Below are 20538 nucleotides of genomic sequence, written 5' to 3'. Positions count from 1 at the left end.
CTTCGAGGATGCCGTTTATCCTCTTGTTATCTTTTGTATCTCTGCCTCTGTTGTGATCACATCTAGTGGTTTGTGGGTTCTGTTGTTTTGGTCATTGTTCTCGGCCCTTCTTAGGTCGAGGTTGTTGTTCTAAACTTTTTTAATAGTTAGTGGTTTATCAACCTTTTCAATTGGAATAACACCCCAGTTAAAAATTGAGATTTAGTTTAATTGTCCACATTGCTTAAAAAAGGATAACCTAAAACCTTGATAATGTTCATGCGGTTTCAAGCAGTCAAATGAGCATTCATTTAAAACAAAATCTTTATTCTCACTAAAATCAATTCTCTTGAAATTATTTTGTGCCTTTTTTATTACAAACCCTGAAATACGCTCTTATACATCCATAGAAAAAAAAGTTAAGTGTTATTAATATACTGAACAAGTGAATGAGAAAAAAAAAACATCGATTTACAAAATTTCAATAGATCAATAGAGAAGTTTAATAACAAACAAGAATCTATTTAACTGAGTTATTTCTTGCATGGAATTCTGTTCCCTTAGAATCTCCATAAAGGAGACGCAAGACTTCGTTAGGTGGACCATGTTTCCAAATTCTAGGTTTGTTCATTTTGTAACCCATCTTGGCAAATTTGTCAGCCACCTTGTTCGCTTTCCTATAGACGTGAGATGCATTGAACCTTCTGAACATAGTAACCATCTCATTTATATCTATTGCATGCTTTGCATCCTCCTTTGATTTCAACACAACCCTATTAAGAAGAACATTAATGACATCTTTCGCATCACCTTCGATCCATAGGTCCAACCATTTGTTCTCAAGAGCAAGTTCAAGGCCTCGCTTAGCCGCAACTAGTTCTGCTACTGAGCTGGTCGCCTTCCCAATATGTTCAGCATAACCAAGAAGGAAGTCATCTTCTTGGTTTCTGTAAACACCTCCTATGCTCGCATTTTGAGTCCTGCAATTTGAAGAACCATCAAAGTTTAATTTGATAAAGCCTTCTTTTGGCTTTGTCCATGTATATGGATCATTTGAGCAGTTGATATTGCTATGGTATTTTCTTTGTAATGCCCAAGCCCTTGAGAACAAGTGGCATGCCCGCATCATTCTACTCTCTTGAATATTCTCAAACAAAACAAACTTTCTCAAGTGAATTGGATATAGAAAAGCAAATAATAATGGTTTGAATTGCACATAGAAATAATTGGAAAAGGAGGTATTTATGAGTTCATATTGGTACATACTTTGTGGGAATCTAGAAGAGTCCACCAAAATTAGTTAAAAGGTTTGAAAGAGAGGAGAGGTGTTAGCCACACAAAATGGCTGGTTCTTCGCTCCACGTTCAAAAAAAGCATATATCCATAATGAGCATTTCTAAAGCAACTGTCAAACTGAAAATAACTACTCTTAAAATAGCATCTCAATTGTAAAGCCCACATCTTTAGTTTTTTATCAATATTAAAATTTAACTGATGTTAAAATCTAATCGAACGGTAACGTGCTTTAATTAAGACTTCTATATAGTTTCATCCTTTGTTTTCTTTGAAAAATTATAGTTTCATTCATCAAGCAAATGGCTTCTTGCTAAGTTACTCCTTGCCTTACTATGAGTAATGCTATTCACCAGATTTTGACATGCCTAATTTGAATGGCATAGCATCTATCATAGATATCAAATGAATCAAAGAACGTTATTGGTTTTTATATTATATATATTGACATATTCAATGGGCCTATATCAATATTTTTACCTATTTTATTGTGATGACTTGTAATATATGCCCATTTCATCATTATGATAAATATTTTCACGTTAAATGTAAATTTTTATAATGAAAATTCCACATTGAGCCATCAAATAAGAAAAAATAAAACAAAATAAATTAGCACACACTGTAAGAAAGACTGCAATTTGACACAATAAATTTGGGACTAAAAAAGTACCAACTTTTTCATGGAATATGGTATGGAAACAAAAACCGTGCCAACTTTGTCTTAGTATTTGGCATGGCAGCAATAATCTGTGTTAAAAACCGTGACAAAGTCAAATAATAATATTTTTCATGATTATACTATTACAAAAACTGAGACAAAAAATTAGCAAAAAAAGTGGTCATATAATAATAGTGCAAAAAACCAAAATAAATTTGGCACAGTTTTTGGCTCGATTGTGTTTGCCAATATTTGGCGGGGCTATTCGGCATTGATTTTTGCATTACCTACAAACTTTGGCACGAGTTGTGAATTAGTTTTAATTGGTTGTCGATTTCTATGCAAAATATATAAATGAACTCTTAATCATGTTTGGCAAGGCATTTAGCACAGAATACCCAAAACTGTGCTAAAAACCATGTTAAATTTTTGGGTAAATGACCTAAATAGTCACTGAACTATGTGCCAATTCCTATTTTGGTCACTGAACTAAAAAAACATCTATTTGAGTCACTAAACTTATTAAAGTCTTCCAATTAAGTCACCCAGGCAAGCAGCGTTAACGGAAGTCTGAGCTGGATTGCCACCTCACAGGCAACCTTATATCCACGTGGCAAGAACTGTTCTTCTCTCTTCTCCGGCGCCCTTCTCTCATGCCTCTTTTTTTTTCCCCGCCAAAATCTTTGAATGGTTGAATGGTGAGCAAAAAAGCATTGATTCCAGCAAAAAATGGTGGAGTTTGTGGCAATTTTGTTTGTATAAGCAATCAAGGAAGGATTATTCACCAATATCAAAGCAGTTGAGTTTGTTATAGAAATTAAAGAAGATGTTGAAGTTGTTGAAAATGTTGGTGTTCAAGCTGGATTTTTCTGAAGTATAGTATTCCAAATAATTGTTTGTTTTTGTGACGAAATAATTGCATGTTTTGTAATCGAAAGCTTTTATTGTTATGTGATATGGAGAATTGTGTGTTCTGACGTTTGTTCTGTAATCCAACCTTAGAATTTGTCTGTTCAGTAATCTTAAAATTTATTGATTCTGTAATTTTGAAAGTTAGTAACTGTGAAATTATTATTTCATTGTTCTTGTTGTTGTTATTCCAAACATTAAATAACTGCAATCATTAAAAGAACATACAATTATTTTGTATAATTATGCAATCTGTTTATTCATTCCGTAAACCAAAAATTCAAATTGCAAGTTTGAGAGCAAAGTCATTGTATTGAAATTCCAAGCTTACTCTACAAATTCCTCTGTAGTAGCTGTAAAATTGTACTTGTAAAATAACTATAAATGCCATATATAAGATATAAATGCAACATATACATGAAAACATGCAATACAGAATTTTTTTTTTAGAAGATACTCATATTATTGCATATCTGAATGATGGGAATTGGGTACAAGAGACCTACCTCCACCTCTCCATCCACGATGTCAGGATTCCGGCCATCACCCCGACAAGCATTCCTTTGAGTGCTCCATTTGGTTACTGTGTCCTCCATGGAATTTAAGAATAGAGAATAGGAATTAGGGATTGAAGATGAAATCTCAAAAATGAAAAGAAGCACAAAAAGGGATAAGAATAGAAGAGCAGAAGCGCAAATGAATAGTGAAAAAAATTGTGCGGGTGTCGCTGACGGGGCGAGGTTGCCTGTAAGGTGGCAATCCAGCTCAGACTTCCATTAACGCCGCTTGCCCGGGTGACTTGATTGGAAGACTTTAATAAGTTTAGTGACTCGAATAGAAGTTTTTTTAGTTCAGTGACCAAAATAGGAATTGGCACATAGTTCAGTAACCATTTAGGTCATTTACCCGAAATTTTTTTTGTTTGTCATTGGATTGGTACACTGTTGGGCATACGTTGCCAAATCTCCTGTTTCATGATTTATTGTTTTTCTGAAAACATACAATTTGCTCTATATATACACAAATATTACTAATAAAAAAATAAAAATAACAAAATATAAAAATAGAACGGATCGATGATATGAATACATGTTTATGAAAAAGCCCTCCATTTACATAAATGAGAATCATGCTGGACACTATTGAACCTCTTTATTAATAATTACTTACTCTATTATTATCCACAATTAAAACTCTTCACTGTGCAAATAATCTCAAATGTTTGACAATATAATTCTAATTTTATTAAAATTGAATAATTAATATATTAAAAATTTAACTTTTAAATATATATTTTTAAAATATGCATATTTATTTTACAGAAATAATTACTAGTAATTAATCTCATGAAGCATCATTGGTTCAGTGATGAATATAATGTTTTATTTTAATCGAATTTAGCCATTGTTTTTAACAAATAATATATATGTTTTTATATATAACAGTCAAACCTGAAGCCTAATAAGTCATTGTTAATTTTAACCTATAAATTATATAATTTTACTTATTTATTTTCATTCCATTCATATTAAACTATTTGGACTGATCAAAATAAAAGAAACACTTCAGAGATTCCATGCTATATATATGCCATATAATATTTATCTCTTTAATTAAATTTAAAAACAAAAAACAAATGGAAACAAAATTAAAAAATAATTTTAAAAGAGAAGCCCTAATTTGAGAGAGTTGAGTGGGTAGACAAATGTTATTCATCATGAATAGCCTTCACAAAATCCAATACAAATACTAACCCCAGAGTTGGGATTAATGATAGGGATGCAAGTGTACATGCCGGTCCATAATAAAGTGTGCGTAAAGCAGAGTGTTGGTCTATAGGGAAGAAAGTGAATACTAATAAACCTAATTTCAAAAATTAGCCTAACTAATGAAATGGTTACGAAGAAAAGAAAGCAAAAAAAAGAAATACGTAAATAAAATAGGAGAGAAATAAAGAGAAGAGACGATGTCTGACCATAGTATCCGTCTATGGTTACGAAGTACAAGACAAAGGTTGTCTAGGTATATAATCCTATTTGCACTGAGATGTTTCCAGAATTATACTAAACTCTGATTTCTCAAGCGAAGAGTAACTGAATAGGTGCAGAGCTGATACAGACATCCACACAATCGTATTAACACTCTATGAAACCTCACTGTGAGTTAATGATAATATCTTAAGTAGATAATCATCCACTGAGAGAGATTACCTCTAATTCGAATACAGAGCAGAAATGCGATTTTTTCGGAATTCCACTCAACATGATTGCACGGAGCAAGGAGTTTATCATTAACCCACTTGGAAGGATTGCGGGAGAAAAAGTCTCTAAACTACCCTAACCAGAGGTGTACCTACTATCCTCTCAAATTATGGCAAGTCTATGCTAGGTAGGAATTTCTTCTCGTCACGTAGTAATACAAAGTATGATCACTAGGGCTTTCGCCTCGTTAGCAACCAAGCATTCAATCACACAATTAGACTCAAATAAATGAGATTATGATGCACTCTCCGCAAGTGTATGGGTCACACACAAGTAATATATAGGTACTCGTGAAGGATAGGGTTGTAGAACCACAGGGACTGGACTTAAAGTACTAATTCTTCTTCTAATCTCTAGTTAAGTAAGAGATAGGTTTGGATCAAAGAAAGAAAGTGAAACAAGTAAGGGATAGGATAGGTGGAATTATCAGGTAGATTAGGATCGAGTGTTTCAACAGCAAGAGAGCAATGCCCCGAGATGATTCCTATAAGCTATAGCATGTTGACTGACTTCTAATGCCTATCAGGTACATTCTATGGTTCTTATGTGTGCTCAAGAGCAATATTGCATCCATGGTTCTCAAATACACCAAGTTTTGCAATCACACGAGGCAACTACAACTATGGCAATGCACACACCAAGTTTTACCCAAGCAACTAAACATATCAAGTTATGCAAACACAAGATTAAATAAAAGAAACCAAAATAACTCCACAGATCATTAAAAGAAAGTATTCAAAGCATACAAATCATCATAGTTCAACATCCCAAGGCGTCATGGACGGTTAGCTCCTTATGGATGGGTACAACATGGAAGAAACAAATAAAGATCTAAGGGAAGAAAACATGACTCTCTCTTTCTTAAGATATTCTTCCTAGTTGAGCTCCATACGCTAGCCCCACTTCTCATGTGCCTCCGACTCATCCTTGATCCCATTAGACGGTGTGGTGAAGCTTGATCTTCGCCCTCATCAAAGTCCTCCTGGTGGAGAAGAAATCCCCAAAAAAGATGATCTTGAAACCCTAGAAAGTTGGAATTAAAAGGCTGATTTCGGGCTCAACACGGTCCAAGCACGGTCGTGCTTGGACCGTGCTATCTTGTTGAGATTTCTGAGTGAATCGGCTAAGTACTCATTTGGGAGAATTAGGGGGAGGTACACGATCGTGCTCTGCCTGTGCTTCACCTGGGCACGACCGTGCTAGGAGCATCCTGAGCATGATTCCCTCATTGGGCAAAAAACTATGTTCAGACTGAAATAATCAGGGGGACAAGCACAGTCATGCTGAGACCGTGCTTGGCCTGAGAGCATCCCTCTGCTTGAATTATCACTGGGTAGTCTCCAGGTTGAAATAATCAGTTGGACAGAGCACGCACGTGCTCTACCCGTGTTCAACTTGAGTACTTAGCAAAATCTTTATTCTTTGCTCGTTTCTTCATCGATTTCACTCCAAATTGCTTCGAGCCCCTAAATCCTACACAAAGAACAAATATACCTAGAATAAGACTGAATATACATAAAAATATGCTAAAGGACAAGTGAAAGAATGATTTGAGGGCAAATAAATATGATATGAAATGCACTCATCAAATACCCCCATACTTGAATTGTTACTTGTCCTCAAGCAAACTCACATCGCTCAATAAAAGAAAAGATGAGTGCATCACTTTTGATCTTAGGGGAATGGTAAATTCTTAAGCATAGAGGGAACAACGAGAGTTAGTTAAAACAAGAATACTCAATAACAGGCTACACTTTTACTTCAAATACCTTGTGTGTGTGTGCACAACCCTAAATTGAGTGCCCCACAGTCTTGAGGTGTCAACCTAACACAACTTGGCCTTAATTTCACTAAGAACGGTGGGTAGTAGCTTCATATACCCTAGAGGTAGCCTTTTCAACCGGCAGGTCATTAAATGTACACTTGAAATGCCCAAAATTCAACTACACAAAAGTGGCTTTCACTCTTCTAAGGCGATAGCTCTTGCTACCATATTTCTACACAAACAAAAATGCAAAACTGGCCTGGTAGGACATTCCTATCAAGGAATCCAACTTCCCAATTTTTTTTAACACAAGATTATCGTCCTAAAACAAGTGGCTCCACAATTAGGGCAAAGTGATAAAAGTTTTAGGTCTTAAAAATAAAAGGAGTCTACAATTTGGCTCTAACAGTCACTAACACAGATGTGTCCCCATAAGTTTAAGAATTTCCAAAAAATACAATCATAGATCATCATTAGCAAAGCACTCATCCACAAAAACAAGCATGATACCCTCCCCCACACTTGAATATTACATTGTCCTCAATGTAAAGATGTATGGCATGCATCACAAAAATGGAGAACAAAAATTTAAAGAGGAGGTTAATGTAACTTTCCTGAAACATGGAGAATGATGATGCCACTCTCAACATGTGCGCTAGTCATCAAAACAACAATTCCTTAGACACGGAGAGTGATATTACCGCTCTCAACATGTTGCCAACTCCAAACAACCACACAATCCTTGAGATGAATGGAGACACATAAGTAAAGCTTAAGAAAATAATAAAAAGATGTACTAATATAGAACAACTAAAAATAAACAGACCAAAATGTCAGTAGTAGGGGACTCTCCTTGCTAACTGAACTACAAAGTTCAAAAAGTAAAAAAAATAACATTAAGTTGACGAAAATAGAAGCATAAAGTGGTTGTGTGACCAGAATGGAGCGCTCTTAGGCTGGGAATCATCCTAAGACTCTCCCAAATTAGAGGTTTCAACCTCAATGTGGCAATTGGGGTGTACGGGAGAAGTAGGGCTAGGTGACTGTCGCACGCCCAAATGCTCGACTATGCGTGCCACACTACCCTGAGCCCACCAAAATGCTATTGATGAGAAAGTAACCCGGTCCAAGTGGCAGTGATGAGCGCGGGGTGGCGACGGTGACCTCTATAATGAGATGGTGGCTATCGGTGAAGGTGTAAGGATAGCAGCATCGGCAGTGGATAGGTTGGAAATAGCGGTGAAGGAAGAGTTGGTGAGCTGACAAACGTGGTACTCAACCCCGTGGTAGTCACGACAAGTTGTAGAATCCCCATTGACCTTAGTGTCTCGATGGTTATGGGGCTATGCCACCTACGACTCACAACCTGTTGGTCCCCTCCAGAATGCCCATGCACCAAGTCAGACGAGTAATATAAGGCCGATAAAGAGGGCTCCGATGTGAGGATTGGTCCCCTAGTGTGAGATACATACCGGCACCCCATACCCTAGATACAGATGGAAAACATCCATCATAATCAGTAGAAAATCTAAATCTCAGTGACTAATGACACCTGTACTATCACCGCATCCTATCAATGTGTTACTGAGTATGAAGTGGATATACCTGAGTACTTGAGAGCTGAGGGCGGTGGCCTTGGTTCGGCGCGGGTCATAAGTCAGAGTGGTGCTTAAACGCCGCCAAGCATCCTCCAAGGACTCCTTACCCGATTGGGAAATCAGTAAGGCATCATATGCAGGAGTTCAAGTGAACTTCACATCATAAAGCCCCAACTGGATGGAGTAATCGGGGAGACTCATCTGGCGCATTAAGCCGAATACTTGAAAATATATGACGTCAGCATGATGGAATGCAACCGTACCCTCGGAGAGCTTAAATGTGGCTAACACCTCAAGTACTAACCGCTTGTAGGTGGTATCGGTGATCCGGAAGAGCTGTCTCAAGGCACCAGCACTTAGTAGCCGATTAACCTCCTCGTCTAAATTGACCTCATGGAGTACATCCCAATTAATCTCTCTAGACTCGCCAAAAATGTCATCGTGATAAGTGCACAAAACGGTGCTCATGCATCTGAGCGTGGAGCACTGGTCCTGAGTTAGCATCAGGAACAAGCTCTCTAATCCGAGGTCTCTTAGAAGGCCTGGGAACAGTGTGCATCCTTGGCATAATCTGCAAGAGAAAATAAATCAAATTAGTTCAAACATGCCATAAATCAGCGAGAGCATGGTCGTGCTAAGAGCGCTCTGACAGTGCTCAACATAGAAGTAGGGGCATGCGCTCGGCTGAGATAATCATGCTCAGGGTAAGAGCATGATTGTTCTCCAAAGAGGGCATGATTCTGCTTGGGGCGACCATCATCCCCAAAGATACAGCGTGACTCATGCTAAAAAACAAAGAGATAATTGGACAAAATCAAGAAAAATTGAGCATGAAACAATGAAAACCAACACAAGATCAAGAGAATGACGAGATAGAGTATCAAAATAACAAATGGGATATGATCGGTGGCTTATAGGAGTTGAGGCAGAAGAATGTGGAGAGGAGGAATGCCCACAAGTAAAAATTGACAGGAACTCGAAACCTCAAGGAGATCTAAAGCACGAAAGGAGGAAGAAGAAGGCTAGGGGTCGAGGTGAATGGGAAGGGATCGGCGTTGAAGGGTTTCGAAGGATAATACAGGTATGACTGTTCACATCCGAGTATGGGTAAAATACGCTCATGCGCGGGTGCGAGAATTAGGGTGAGCACTACAGGGTGAACCACGGTTGTGCTTCAAGCATGCTTCTTCCCCTGATTTTCTTAGGACAAGTCCCCTAAGTTTCTGAGGGAAGAGTACGATCATGTAAATTGCTTGTAGACCATGCTTACCAGTTTTCCACGCTCGTGCTTAGCCCGTGCGAGCCCTGAAATGCTTCAGAAACTAAAGATAGAGAAAATCAAGGGCACAATCAGGGGCACTGAAAATAAAAATGCTTAAGGTGATAAAAAGTATTGCAAATGCGCTGAACAAAAATAAAAAAAATGTCATGAGAGATCAAAATTACCAAGAACACTGCATCTGTAGAAACAAATGAAAGAAAACAACAATGATAAGAATATAAAAGGCAACCACAAGGAAAACAAAACAACTTGGGTTGCCTCCTAAGAAGCGCTTGTTTAATATCACTAGCTTGATGTACCTGTTCTCCACTCAAGGAGATTTGTGGGATCATGACCTCTCATGGCCATCGGAAAGCATATGATAATAACGAATCAAGTAAATTGATCTCACCAAAAGTCCAAGGATTTGAATGGTCGGGAACATTGGGAATCGATGGTGAGATGGGTGGCTTTTTCTTCTTGGAGGTCTTTTTCTTTGGTGGAAATGGTGGTGCAAAGACCTCAATGGCCGCTAAGTCTAAACAATACGATTCTTCCACCACCTCCTCCGGCGCTTCATCTTCCAAGGGATCGTTGTCCAACAATTTAGCAAACTCATCTTTTATGAATGTATCCTACACAAACTCAAAGACAAATTCATCAATAATGTCTACACAATAACATGTGTCATCAAAATCTATAGTATGCCACATGGAATCTTGGAGTTTGAAAATAATCTCTTCTTCGCTCACTCGAAGTGCCATTCGACCATCCTTAACATCGATAAGAGTTTTTGAAGTTCCTAGGAACGGCCTTCCCAAAATCAATGGTACCTCCACCTTATCATCAACATCGAGAATGATGAAATCCACCAGAAAAATGAACTTGTCTATCTTAACTAGAACATCTTCACTAATGCCTCTTGGTTGCCTTATGGACCTGTCGGCCAGCTGTAAAGTCACAGTGGTGGGTCTCGGTTCTCCAAGCCCAAGTTTCTGAAAGATTTTGTAGGACATGAGGTTAATGCTTGCTCCAAGATTAGCTAAAGCTTTCTCATCCACTAACCCCCCTATAGTGCAAAGAACAATGAAACCCCCAGGTTCTTTCTCCTTCTTGGGGAGTTTGTTATTGATCAACGGCAAACATTCTTCACTGAGTGTCACTGAAGATACTTCCTCCAATTTCCTCTTATTCGTGAGAAGTTCCTTTAAGAATTTTTCATACATCGGCATCTGAGCAAGAGCTTCAACAAAGGGGGCATTAATATGCAAAGTCTTGAATATATTGAGTAATCTCTTATATTACTCCTGTTTATCCTTCTTCACTTTCACTGGGTAAGGAAGTTTTGGTTGATATGCCAGCAGTGCATCTTTTTACTTATCTTGTACCTTTGTTTTCTCCTCCAAGTCAGTTGGAGCCTCAAGATCAATGTCAACAGTGGGTTTTACAATCTCTACCTCAGGCTTCATAATAGTAGGGCTTGGGAGTTGAATCCCACTCATCAGAGTGACACCCTTCAAGGATTCCTTTGGATTTACCTCTGTGTTGCTAGGGAGGAACCCTGGGAACCTTTCCTAAATTAGTTTGGACATTTGGGCCATCTGATGAACTATATTTCTCACAATAGCCTTAGTGTTCCTCATCATATCCTTATGACCCAAGAGATGAGTTTCAGTGCTCTTGATGAATCGGGTCAACAAACCAGTAAGTTTATTAGATAGCTCTGAGGATGAAAAAGAGGATGGTTGTGTGTATACTGAGAAAAAGGTTTATACTACTGCTGTTGTGCCACTTTCCCTTATCTTGGTTGATTATATGAAAAATTTGGGTAATTCCTCCATCCTACATTGTATGTGTTGCTATAGGGGTTCTTCTGATAGTGACGATTCTTCCCAACAAAATTTACTTGAACAATCTGTCCTATACCTGTATCAGAATAAGAAGAATAACCTGACTTATTTGGAGGTCCCCAACTATCACAAGAAGGCCCTGATAATGAGAGATTGACTGCATGGTATCCAACCTCTTAGTAATTGCTTCAACCTGTGTTGTAAGAGTAGTAATGGCATCCACTTAATAAATACCGGTTGCTTTAGCTGCTTAATTCCTCTCAGAACTCCATTGGTAACTGTTATTTGACATTTTTTCAATCAAACTTTATGCCTCACTTGGTTGCTTGTTACACTGAGAACCTCCTGATGTTGCATCAAGCATCTACTTAGTGCCATTGTTTAATCCATTGTTAAAGATTTAAATTTGCATCCACTCCACAATTCCATGCTGTGGGCATTTTCTCAACATCTCCTTGTATCTTTCCCAAGTGTCATACAAGGATTCTGATTCCAATTGCAAAAAAGAGGAGATATCATTCCTCAACTTAGTGATCTTTGCCAAAGGGAAGTATCTTGTAAGAAAAGTTTCTGACACCTGCTTCCATGTTATAAAAGACCCTAGTAGCAAGGAACTTACCCACTATTTGGCCCTTCCTCACAAGGAATGGAAAGAGTCTCAGGCGAACAGCATCCTCAGACACATTGGTCACCTTAAAGGCATCACAAATTTCCAAGAAAATCCTTAAATGCTCATATGGGTCTTCATCTTGAAAACCATCAAACTGGCACATCTGTAGAACCATTTGAATGAAATTGGGCTTCAATTTAATGTTATTTTTTGTAACAGGAGGTCGTACAATGCTTGACCCTACTCCATCTAAATTTGGCATGGCAAAAATCAGAAATACTTTGTTGTTGATTTCCATCCATCTCTTCTTCTTGACCTACTTCAACACTAATTTCCACTAACCCTGTCTCACTCAAATCGATCTGTCGTGATTCTTCTTTGGAAATTTCTTTCACGTTTAGGATCAGGGTTTACTAATGGGGAAGAAGTGTTTCTGCGAGTCATATAAATGTGCCTGCGCACAAAAGATAGATGGTGTAATCTGACAAGAATTAAAAGAAATAAAACAAAAATAAGACTAAAAAGAATGATTGAAAAGAAAACAAGGGAAAATAGATATTCATAAATATGAACAATATTAACAAACTAGATTATTATAGTCAAAATTTTCTAAAAGTTGCCAGTCCCCGGCAAAGGTGCCAAAAACTTGATGCACTCTCCCCAAGTGTATGGGTCACACACAAGTAATACAGTTGTACCTCGTGAGTGGGTAGAGTTGCCAAACCACAGGGACTGGACTTAACGTACTAATTATTCTTATAATCTCTAGTTAAGCAAGAGATAAGTTTTGATTAAAGAAAGAAAGTGAAACAAGTAAGGGATAGGACAAGTGGAATTATCAGGTAGATTAGGATTGAGTGTTTCAATAGCAAGAGAGCAATGCCCTGAGATGGTTCCTATGAGCTATAGCATGTTGACTGGCTTCTAATGCCTACCAAGGACATTCTATGGTTCTTGTGTGTGCTCACTCTAGATCTGGCCCTTAACAGGGCTGATGGCTACCCTAACTCTCACCTCCAAAAAAAGAGAAGATGAGCCCTTTGAAATCTAACTTTAGGGCTTAAATAACCCTTTCTTGATTTAAGCACGCCAGTGCTGACGGGTGTGCTAATGACCGTGCTTGGCTCCAGCTCCTACGGATTGATTTCTACACAAATTCTAGTAAATGACATAGATGTAAGCACACCTATGCTTCTGACTGTGCTTCCAAGCATGGTTGTGCTTCAAATCTTGCTTGTTCTAAAACTTGTATTCCAACGCTGTTTTGCATCAAAATTGGTCTCTTTTTATTTTTTTGTCCCGAAACCAATTAACTGCACAATTTAGTAAACATACCTAGAGTAGCATCAGTTTATCATAAAAAGTGCTAAAAGGACAAGTAAAACACACAATAGCTTATATATAATATCTATATAAAATGCACTTATCAAATACAAACACACTTAAACCTTTGCTTGTGCTCAAGAAAATACTCAGATTACAAGAAAAGAAGTTGAGTATGACAAGGTCCAATTGCGTATATCCCGCAAGTGCATGGGTTTGTCGAAGTAATAGTCTAGGGTGAGCGGGGTCTAATCCACATGGAGTAGGGAGTAAAGACACTTAATTCGATTCTTAGCTATGTGGAGTATCAACAATGATAAGTGTGATAACGATTCAATTCTCAACAATTAAAAGCAACAAGTAAGAGAGCAAAAGTAAGGAGGAGGCAAGGCAATCGATAAAGATGGGGTACTCGGATGATGCTTCACCTAGGAAAATCATTTCAAGTGCAAGAACTCTATATTATGCTTCCTAATCAATGCAATGGTGAGTCGTGGAAATCCTTACATACATAATCCCAAATCTAAGGTCAACTATGCCTAACTCTATTCATGTCCCGGAGGAGAGATTAAATAACCTCTCAACCTCGCACTTGAATAAAGTTGCAATGAGCTCTAGGGATTCCAAGTGATAAATCGCTTCCTAATTATAGACCTAACCCTTTGGTCCAGGCGGAAGGTCCCTAGACACAATTAAGCCCTAGATACTAAGATCCCCTCAACGCTTCACTCCATTGCACGCGCAACTAGGCCCCAGCAGAGGTTCATCCCTTAGACCATTCACTCTATTATGGCCGCAAAGAACTCAAATAATGGAGGTAGAATCTATCATGTCGGAGGGGAAAGGGGACGCTCCTGTACCTCTCGACTCACCCTCTCAATCCTCTCCAACCTAGCTTTGTCTAACGCTCATGGTGTGTCACTCACTCACAAGGTTACCAATAAGAACTCTCAACCCTAGTGTCACTCTAGGGGAAATGTTCATACAATCAAGCATTCAAGGTTGGAACTCACAATAAACACCAATTTATTGAAATCATAATAAAGAAGTTCAAAGAAACGAATACATCCTAGGGTTCACAATCACCCAAGTACCCACTAGGGGTTTAGCTATCCATGGAGCTAAGTACAATCAAAGAAATTGAATGTAAAAGCAATGAATCCATAAAGAAACCTCCTCGATGGTTGTGTCGATGGTCTTGCGGAGAGTCCTCTACTCGTCGTCCAAGGATTCCCTCGTCCGGTATAAGATACGCCTCGACGGAAGCTCCCCTACCAACTTTATTCCTCAGGAATGATGATGTCGAAGCCGTAGAACCTCTCCAAAACCTTGGCCAATACCCCTCAAAACCCTAGCCGAAGCCCTCTCTCAAGTTGGGGAAAAGATGGAGAAAAGAATACCAAAATCGGGGCTGAATCGGCTTTAAATAGGGCTGGAATCGGGCAACACCACGGGCGTGGACGCTACACGCTCCCGTGCGGAATTTCCACACGGGCGTGGATAATTTCCACACGCCCATGTGAATTCTCTGTTTCTCTGATTTCTCGACCGGCTGTGAACAGCGCTGCTACAGTAATTGCTACAGTGTTGCTACAGCCTTCGACCTGGATAACTTCCCAATTCCATACTTTCATCGGGGTAACGCAAATGGGCACACATTCACGTCTTGAATCACTTGCTTCTTCAATGATATACATGTTGGTGGAGCTCTTGTTCTTATATGCATAGGTCGGAATGCTCGAGTGTGATTGCCTTTGTGCCCCTCCAAATGGATGTGCTCACTCGAATGCGAGGAGATTGGCACACACTCTAGCATCTCACACCTGTCCTATGTCTTCGCGTTTGAACTTTAGCAAGATCTCCTCCAAAATAAGTGCATTATGATCCACATTGGCCTATTTCCTTCATACTCGGCCTCACAGCCCTACCTGCGTAAAAGTAACATAAAAACACACATATTAATGTAAAAATCTGAGAAAAGTAATGCTCAACATAAGGAATGAACTCTTCCCATTCATATCGCACAAGCACTTATCAGAGTACATGATCTCGAATCTCATAAAAGATACGACATTCAAAGATAACAAGGGAACATTAGAAACTAGTGCATCACAGAGTTGATTCCTCAAGAAATAGATTCAGCCAATACTTTGTACTCTTTGTGTGTATGTGCATTCACCCTAGGATTTTGCCCCATGCTCTTCGAAGAAGAAAACTAGTTCAATAGACCTTATTTACAACCTAACTAAGTGGGTAGTAGCTTCATATTCTCTAGAGGTAGCCTTTTTCCTTGGTAGGTTATCAAGTGAACAGTGGTAAAGCTCAAGGTCCAACTACTCAATGGGTGGCTTTCACACTTCAAAAGGAGTTAGCTCTTTCTACCATCTTTTGCACAAACTATTTACAACCATTGGTAGGGCATTCATTCGAATCTAAATTTCTGACAACTACAAAGAGAAACAAGTTCTCTTTTACATCTTTTTTAACTCAAGAAAATGTTCTAAAAACTATAATCTTTCCTAGGATACAAGTAAGGACACAACTAAGGTGAAAAGTGAACTCAATAGGGTTTCTGAAGCATGGGTGAAACAACACTCAGCACAAAAAAGTACACTAGCTCTAATGTCTCCCTTAGTCTTGTGAATCCCTAACAATAAGTCATAGATTGTCCTAAGTCATGCATCATCACAAGAATACAAAGATGAACCTCCCCCACACTTGAACATTACATTGTCCTCAATGTAACACATGGAAGTGCATAAATAAATAGAAAAAGACAACAGAATTAATTGAGGAGAGTTATTAGGGCTTCCCTGCACACGGAGAGTAATGATGCTGCTCTAAACATGAACAGTTCAAAATTCCAAAGACTGCATACATCTTATAAAGCAAGAAGACCACAACGTGAAATTCAAATCCAAAATAAAATAACTCAAATAAAGTACTAAAATAACATACTGAAAGTGGTAAGATAAACAGTTTAGTAGGGGACTTCCCTTTCTAACTATGATAAAATAGATTTCCCACGTGAAACTAAAACATAAGTTCAAATACTGAGACAAAATAAAATTGGAATGATAAAAATGGTAAATGCGGATCAATCAAACTTAGAATCGGTATCATTCAAGTTAACAAAACCAAAAGTGTCAGGAGTAGCGTCAGTCTCAGCTTGTGATGGTGAGCCTCCCTCGCCATCAAAAGCATCGCCACTCTCGGAGTCAGAGGAATCAGAATTCTATGGCACCTCATTAGTAATAGCGGCCCCCACCATAATTTGGTGTGTGTGTGGGAGGACATAACTAGATGCCAAAGTGAGCAGCAATCCTTGAAATGCTATGTTCTAGCCATTGCTGGTGAAGAAATGCACTTGTTAGAGATGGGGAACGGTTAGTGGCAGGCTGAGGCGATGGTGTTATGGAGGAACGATGGGCTAGTTGGGCGGCAAGGAGGCAGGCTCCCTGGGGAGGTAGAGGCACCAATAACATAGAACTGGGTCCCATGTGCAATGCAAGTAGGCTGAATCAACCTCATAGCCCTTAGGGTGTTAAGAGTTATAGGGATGCTGCCGCCCTCAATTTGCTATAGCAGGTCTCTACTCAAAGCCCCATATCTCGGATGTGATGGGAGATGTATGGCTAATAAATATAACCCCCACCTTGGAATCAGCTGCCTGATGATGCATGGCAAGGGAGACTTTATGACCCAAGTGGAAGTGAAAACCGTCGACCATGCTAAGAATGTATGCTAAATCCCTCAAGCTCACTATGCCAGGACTATCCCCTTGCCTTGTCAATGTGTGGCTCAGGAGATGATGAATGTACTTGAGGATGGGGGTATGGAGGCTGGTAGCTCTTGCACGACGGGGGTCATATTTGACGGTGGTGCTCAATTTGCACCAGCAGGATTCTACTGACTCCCCAGGTGGGTCACTCAATCAGGAGGGCATCATACTCTGGGGTGTGCATAAATACCTCATCATACAACCCTAGGTGCACTGAAAATTCTGTCAAACTTAACCGCAACATGGAACCAAATGCCTGGAACAGGATGGTGCCTGGCCTATCAAAATTGATCATTCCCAGCTCAAACTCAAAAGTTGCCAAAAACTCTAGTGTTAGCTCATGATAGGTGGTATTTGTGATATCAAAGAGCTGCCACCAAGTTCTTGAACGCAAAAGACTTTGAACCTCGTCACCAAGCCAGACATCATGTAGAACCTACTAATCGATCTCTCGAGACGTGCCAAAGCGCTTAATACACAATATGTTGTATCACAACTGATGAGACGGTGTATCAAACTATATCTTAGTGGGAGCAACATAAGAACTGTACTCGGTCCTGGCATGCTTGGGTACGGGCCCACATGTACGTGTTTTTTGCCTCGGTATAGTCTTGCAATATAGTGTACATGATGAGTCAATGCACAGGATAAACAACTTAAGCACAACCATGCTGCATAAGTAGTATAGGTGTGCTACTGGAAAAGAGCAAGGGCATGTTGTAAAATGAATCATAAATAATGCAAGCACGCCCATGCAGGCTAATGAGCACGCTCGTGTTGATGATATTGAACACGAAAATGCTTACCTGAGCAAGATAATGGACATGGTTTCTAGCCTAATAGTTATGACTCAAGCATCTTAACATAAGTAAAGCATCACTTCATCAACTTATAAAAGACTAGAAAAACCAATGTCAACATGCATGGGCTAAAATTGACAATTTAATCATACCTTGCCCCATGAGATGAAAGAGATTTGGCTAGAGAGAATCCACAAAAAAAAAAACCAAAAAACTTGATACAAGGACTGAAATCCAACCCAAAAGTGACCAATGGCGGCTCAAGGAAGAAGAAAAATAATATGGGTCTTGCTGGTGGTTGGAAATAAAAAGACTAAATCGGAAGATGAACGGTCACACCAGAGCACACCCTATTAGCACAATCGTGCTCATGATCATGCTGAGGCCCCAAAAGAAAATTACACCTTGGAAGAGTGTGGTCATGCTTGAGACCATGCTTACGGCTGTGTTTTTTATAGGGAAAATTCAAAAACCCAAGAAAATTAAACACGACCTTTCAAGGAGCCGCCTGACTGTGCTTATATAAGCATGGTCATCAACATGGGTGAAAACACTCTCGTGCTTGCTCCTGCACCTTGAATTTTCACAACTCTTGTAAACCAAATGGCCACAAGCAAGACCGTGTTGGCCTAGAAAAATAGAGGAGTTGTAAAAAGGGAATTAATACTCTCTCGAACACCCACTAGCTTGAGAATAGAGCTTTGAAACTTAAAATCAAGCATAGTTGAACACACAATGGCTCACAAAAGAGAAGAGAAACTCAAGTCTGAAAAAATAAACACCCAACAAAGAGCATAAAGCAAGGAAAAATGAAACACCACTATAAAGGAAAAACACTTGGTTTGCCTCCAAAGAAATGCTTGTTTAACATCACTAGCTTGTCGTACCATAACTTATTTACCTTAGGGGGGCTTAAAAAGAGTGTGCTTCTCCCTACTATAGTTTGCATAGTTACTTCCATTAAAACACAAAATCACTTGCCTTGTAAGGGTACATGTCTGAGGCTTGACCCATCTTGTTTTAGGCCTCCAAGGAAACAAATTGCTAAAAGAGTTATCCCATCTCAATACATGCATAGGTGGGTCTTTAGGTGGTTGAAATTTCCTACCCACACTTTCCTCAATTCCTAACACCTTCTACTTGCCTTGAATGAGTTCATCAGTCTAACAAGAAGTGCTATGTTCCATTATGTCAGAGTTTGCTTCTTCTTCTAACATTTTGGCTTGAAAACTGATGTGTTCCTTCTGGTCATAGCTCGCATAATTAATTCCAAAGAATGAGAAGTGTGTGAGCTCATCGGGGAATTCCGTGAGGAATATTTTGTCAAACTCCAAGATAGTCAAAATGGGCTTAGGGGTTATCTCCTTATTCTTTACTTTTTTTATAATCAACCTCCTTATACCCTTTTTCTCGAACTCTCACAAAGATAAAAGCTTCAAACATTGACACTTAGGTCTCCAAGGAAACAACCTGTGACACAAGTTGTTCAATTTAGTACAGGATGATCTAAAGACTGCTTTAACCTTTTTGCATGACTTAAAATTGCTCCTTGAAGTGCACTCTTTGTATATGACCATTCATTCATGTGAGAAGAGGTCACTTGTTTTATCTTAATTAAGAATGTTTCTTCATCCTAATCTTTGAACAAGCTAGGCTAAAAAGAGATAGCAGTGGAAAGGACAATGCCCCGGATTCATCCCGTTGATAAATGCGATGACTAAGCAATGATTCAAGAGTTCGCTTGGACCATGGTGAACACCACCAAGGGTTTGGTAACGTATGTCCTTACCTAAGGCTAGCAGCAGACTCAACCCCTTTCCTAATATATGCCCTAGCTAAACGAGTATTACCCTCTAGGCAGCAAATTGATCTAAGGTTATATAGCAACTTAAAATGCAATAGAAACCAACGAGGAAAATAGCAACAAAAATTTACTCATACATAGCTAGGCGGAAAGTCCCTATTTAAGGTAGAAATATACAAGTATCAAGGCAAGAAACACATAGAACGATAAGTAATATGAACAATAGGAAGACCGCAAGGAAACTCAAGAATCAATATCACTAAAATTATAGCATTAGAAGTCAAGGTTCATAATCCAAGGCACCATAAGACCATTACCCCTCATCATCTTATAAACAACCATAGGAAAGCAATAAGAGAAATAGAAAGAATCCATTAAACTCCCTTCTTGCTTCACAATCAAGTAGGAGAAGGCTTAACAATAGTTATCACCGACGATCCTTCTTTTCCACGCTTATCTTTCCTCCAGATCTGGCCCTGAACGGTGCTGATTCCTGCCCTAACCTGCGCCTCAAAAAAAAGAGAAGAAGAGCCCTTTGAAATCTAACTTTAGGGCTAAAATAACCCTTTCCCAATGTAAGCACGCTCGTGCTGATGGGTGTGCTAATGACCGTGCTAAGCTTTAGCTCCTAGGGATTGATTTC

At 39.0% G+C, this 20538-nt stretch overlaps 1 protein-coding gene and 1 non-coding gene across 2 annotated transcripts; one reads left to right on the top strand and one right to left on the bottom strand.

Moving 5' to 3' along the window:
- Window positions 1-499: 499 nt before the first annotated feature.
- On the bottom strand, window positions 500-8522 carry LOC120278495. Its single transcript, XM_039285281.1, has 4 exons — window positions 8474-8522; window positions 8341-8354; window positions 1246-1256; window positions 500-959 (listed from the first exon to the last, which is right to left on the bottom strand). Exons 1-4 carry the CDS (start codon window positions 8520-8522, stop codon window positions 500-502), a joined length of 534 nt encoding a protein of 177 aa, XP_039141215.1.
- Window positions 8523-11999: 3477 nt separating this feature from the next.
- On the top strand, window positions 12000-12106 carry LOC120279808. The gene has a single exon (XR_005542109.1). It is a non-coding gene; the product is annotated as a small nucleolar RNA R71 (small nucleolar RNA).
- The last annotated feature ends 8432 nt before the right edge of the window (window positions 12107-20538 follow it).

Source organism: Dioscorea cayenensis, chromosome 16 (genome assembly GCF_009730915.1).
Source record: "Dioscorea cayenensis subsp. rotundata cultivar TDr96_F1 chromosome 16, TDr96_F1_v2_PseudoChromosome.rev07_lg8_w22 25.fasta, whole genome shotgun sequence".
NCBI classification, from domain to species: Eukaryota; Viridiplantae; Streptophyta; class Magnoliopsida; order Dioscoreales; family Dioscoreaceae; genus Dioscorea; species Dioscorea cayenensis.
Note: the sequence above shows the minus strand (reverse complement) of the source record. Positions and strands in the feature narration are given on the sequence as shown.

What these genes read in the sequence shown, in the direction of transcription:
- LOC120278495 (XM_039285281.1), bottom strand. Translation starts at nt 8,522, where the DNA reads ATGACCCGCGCCGAACCAAGGCCACCGCCCTCAGCTCTCAAGTACTCA.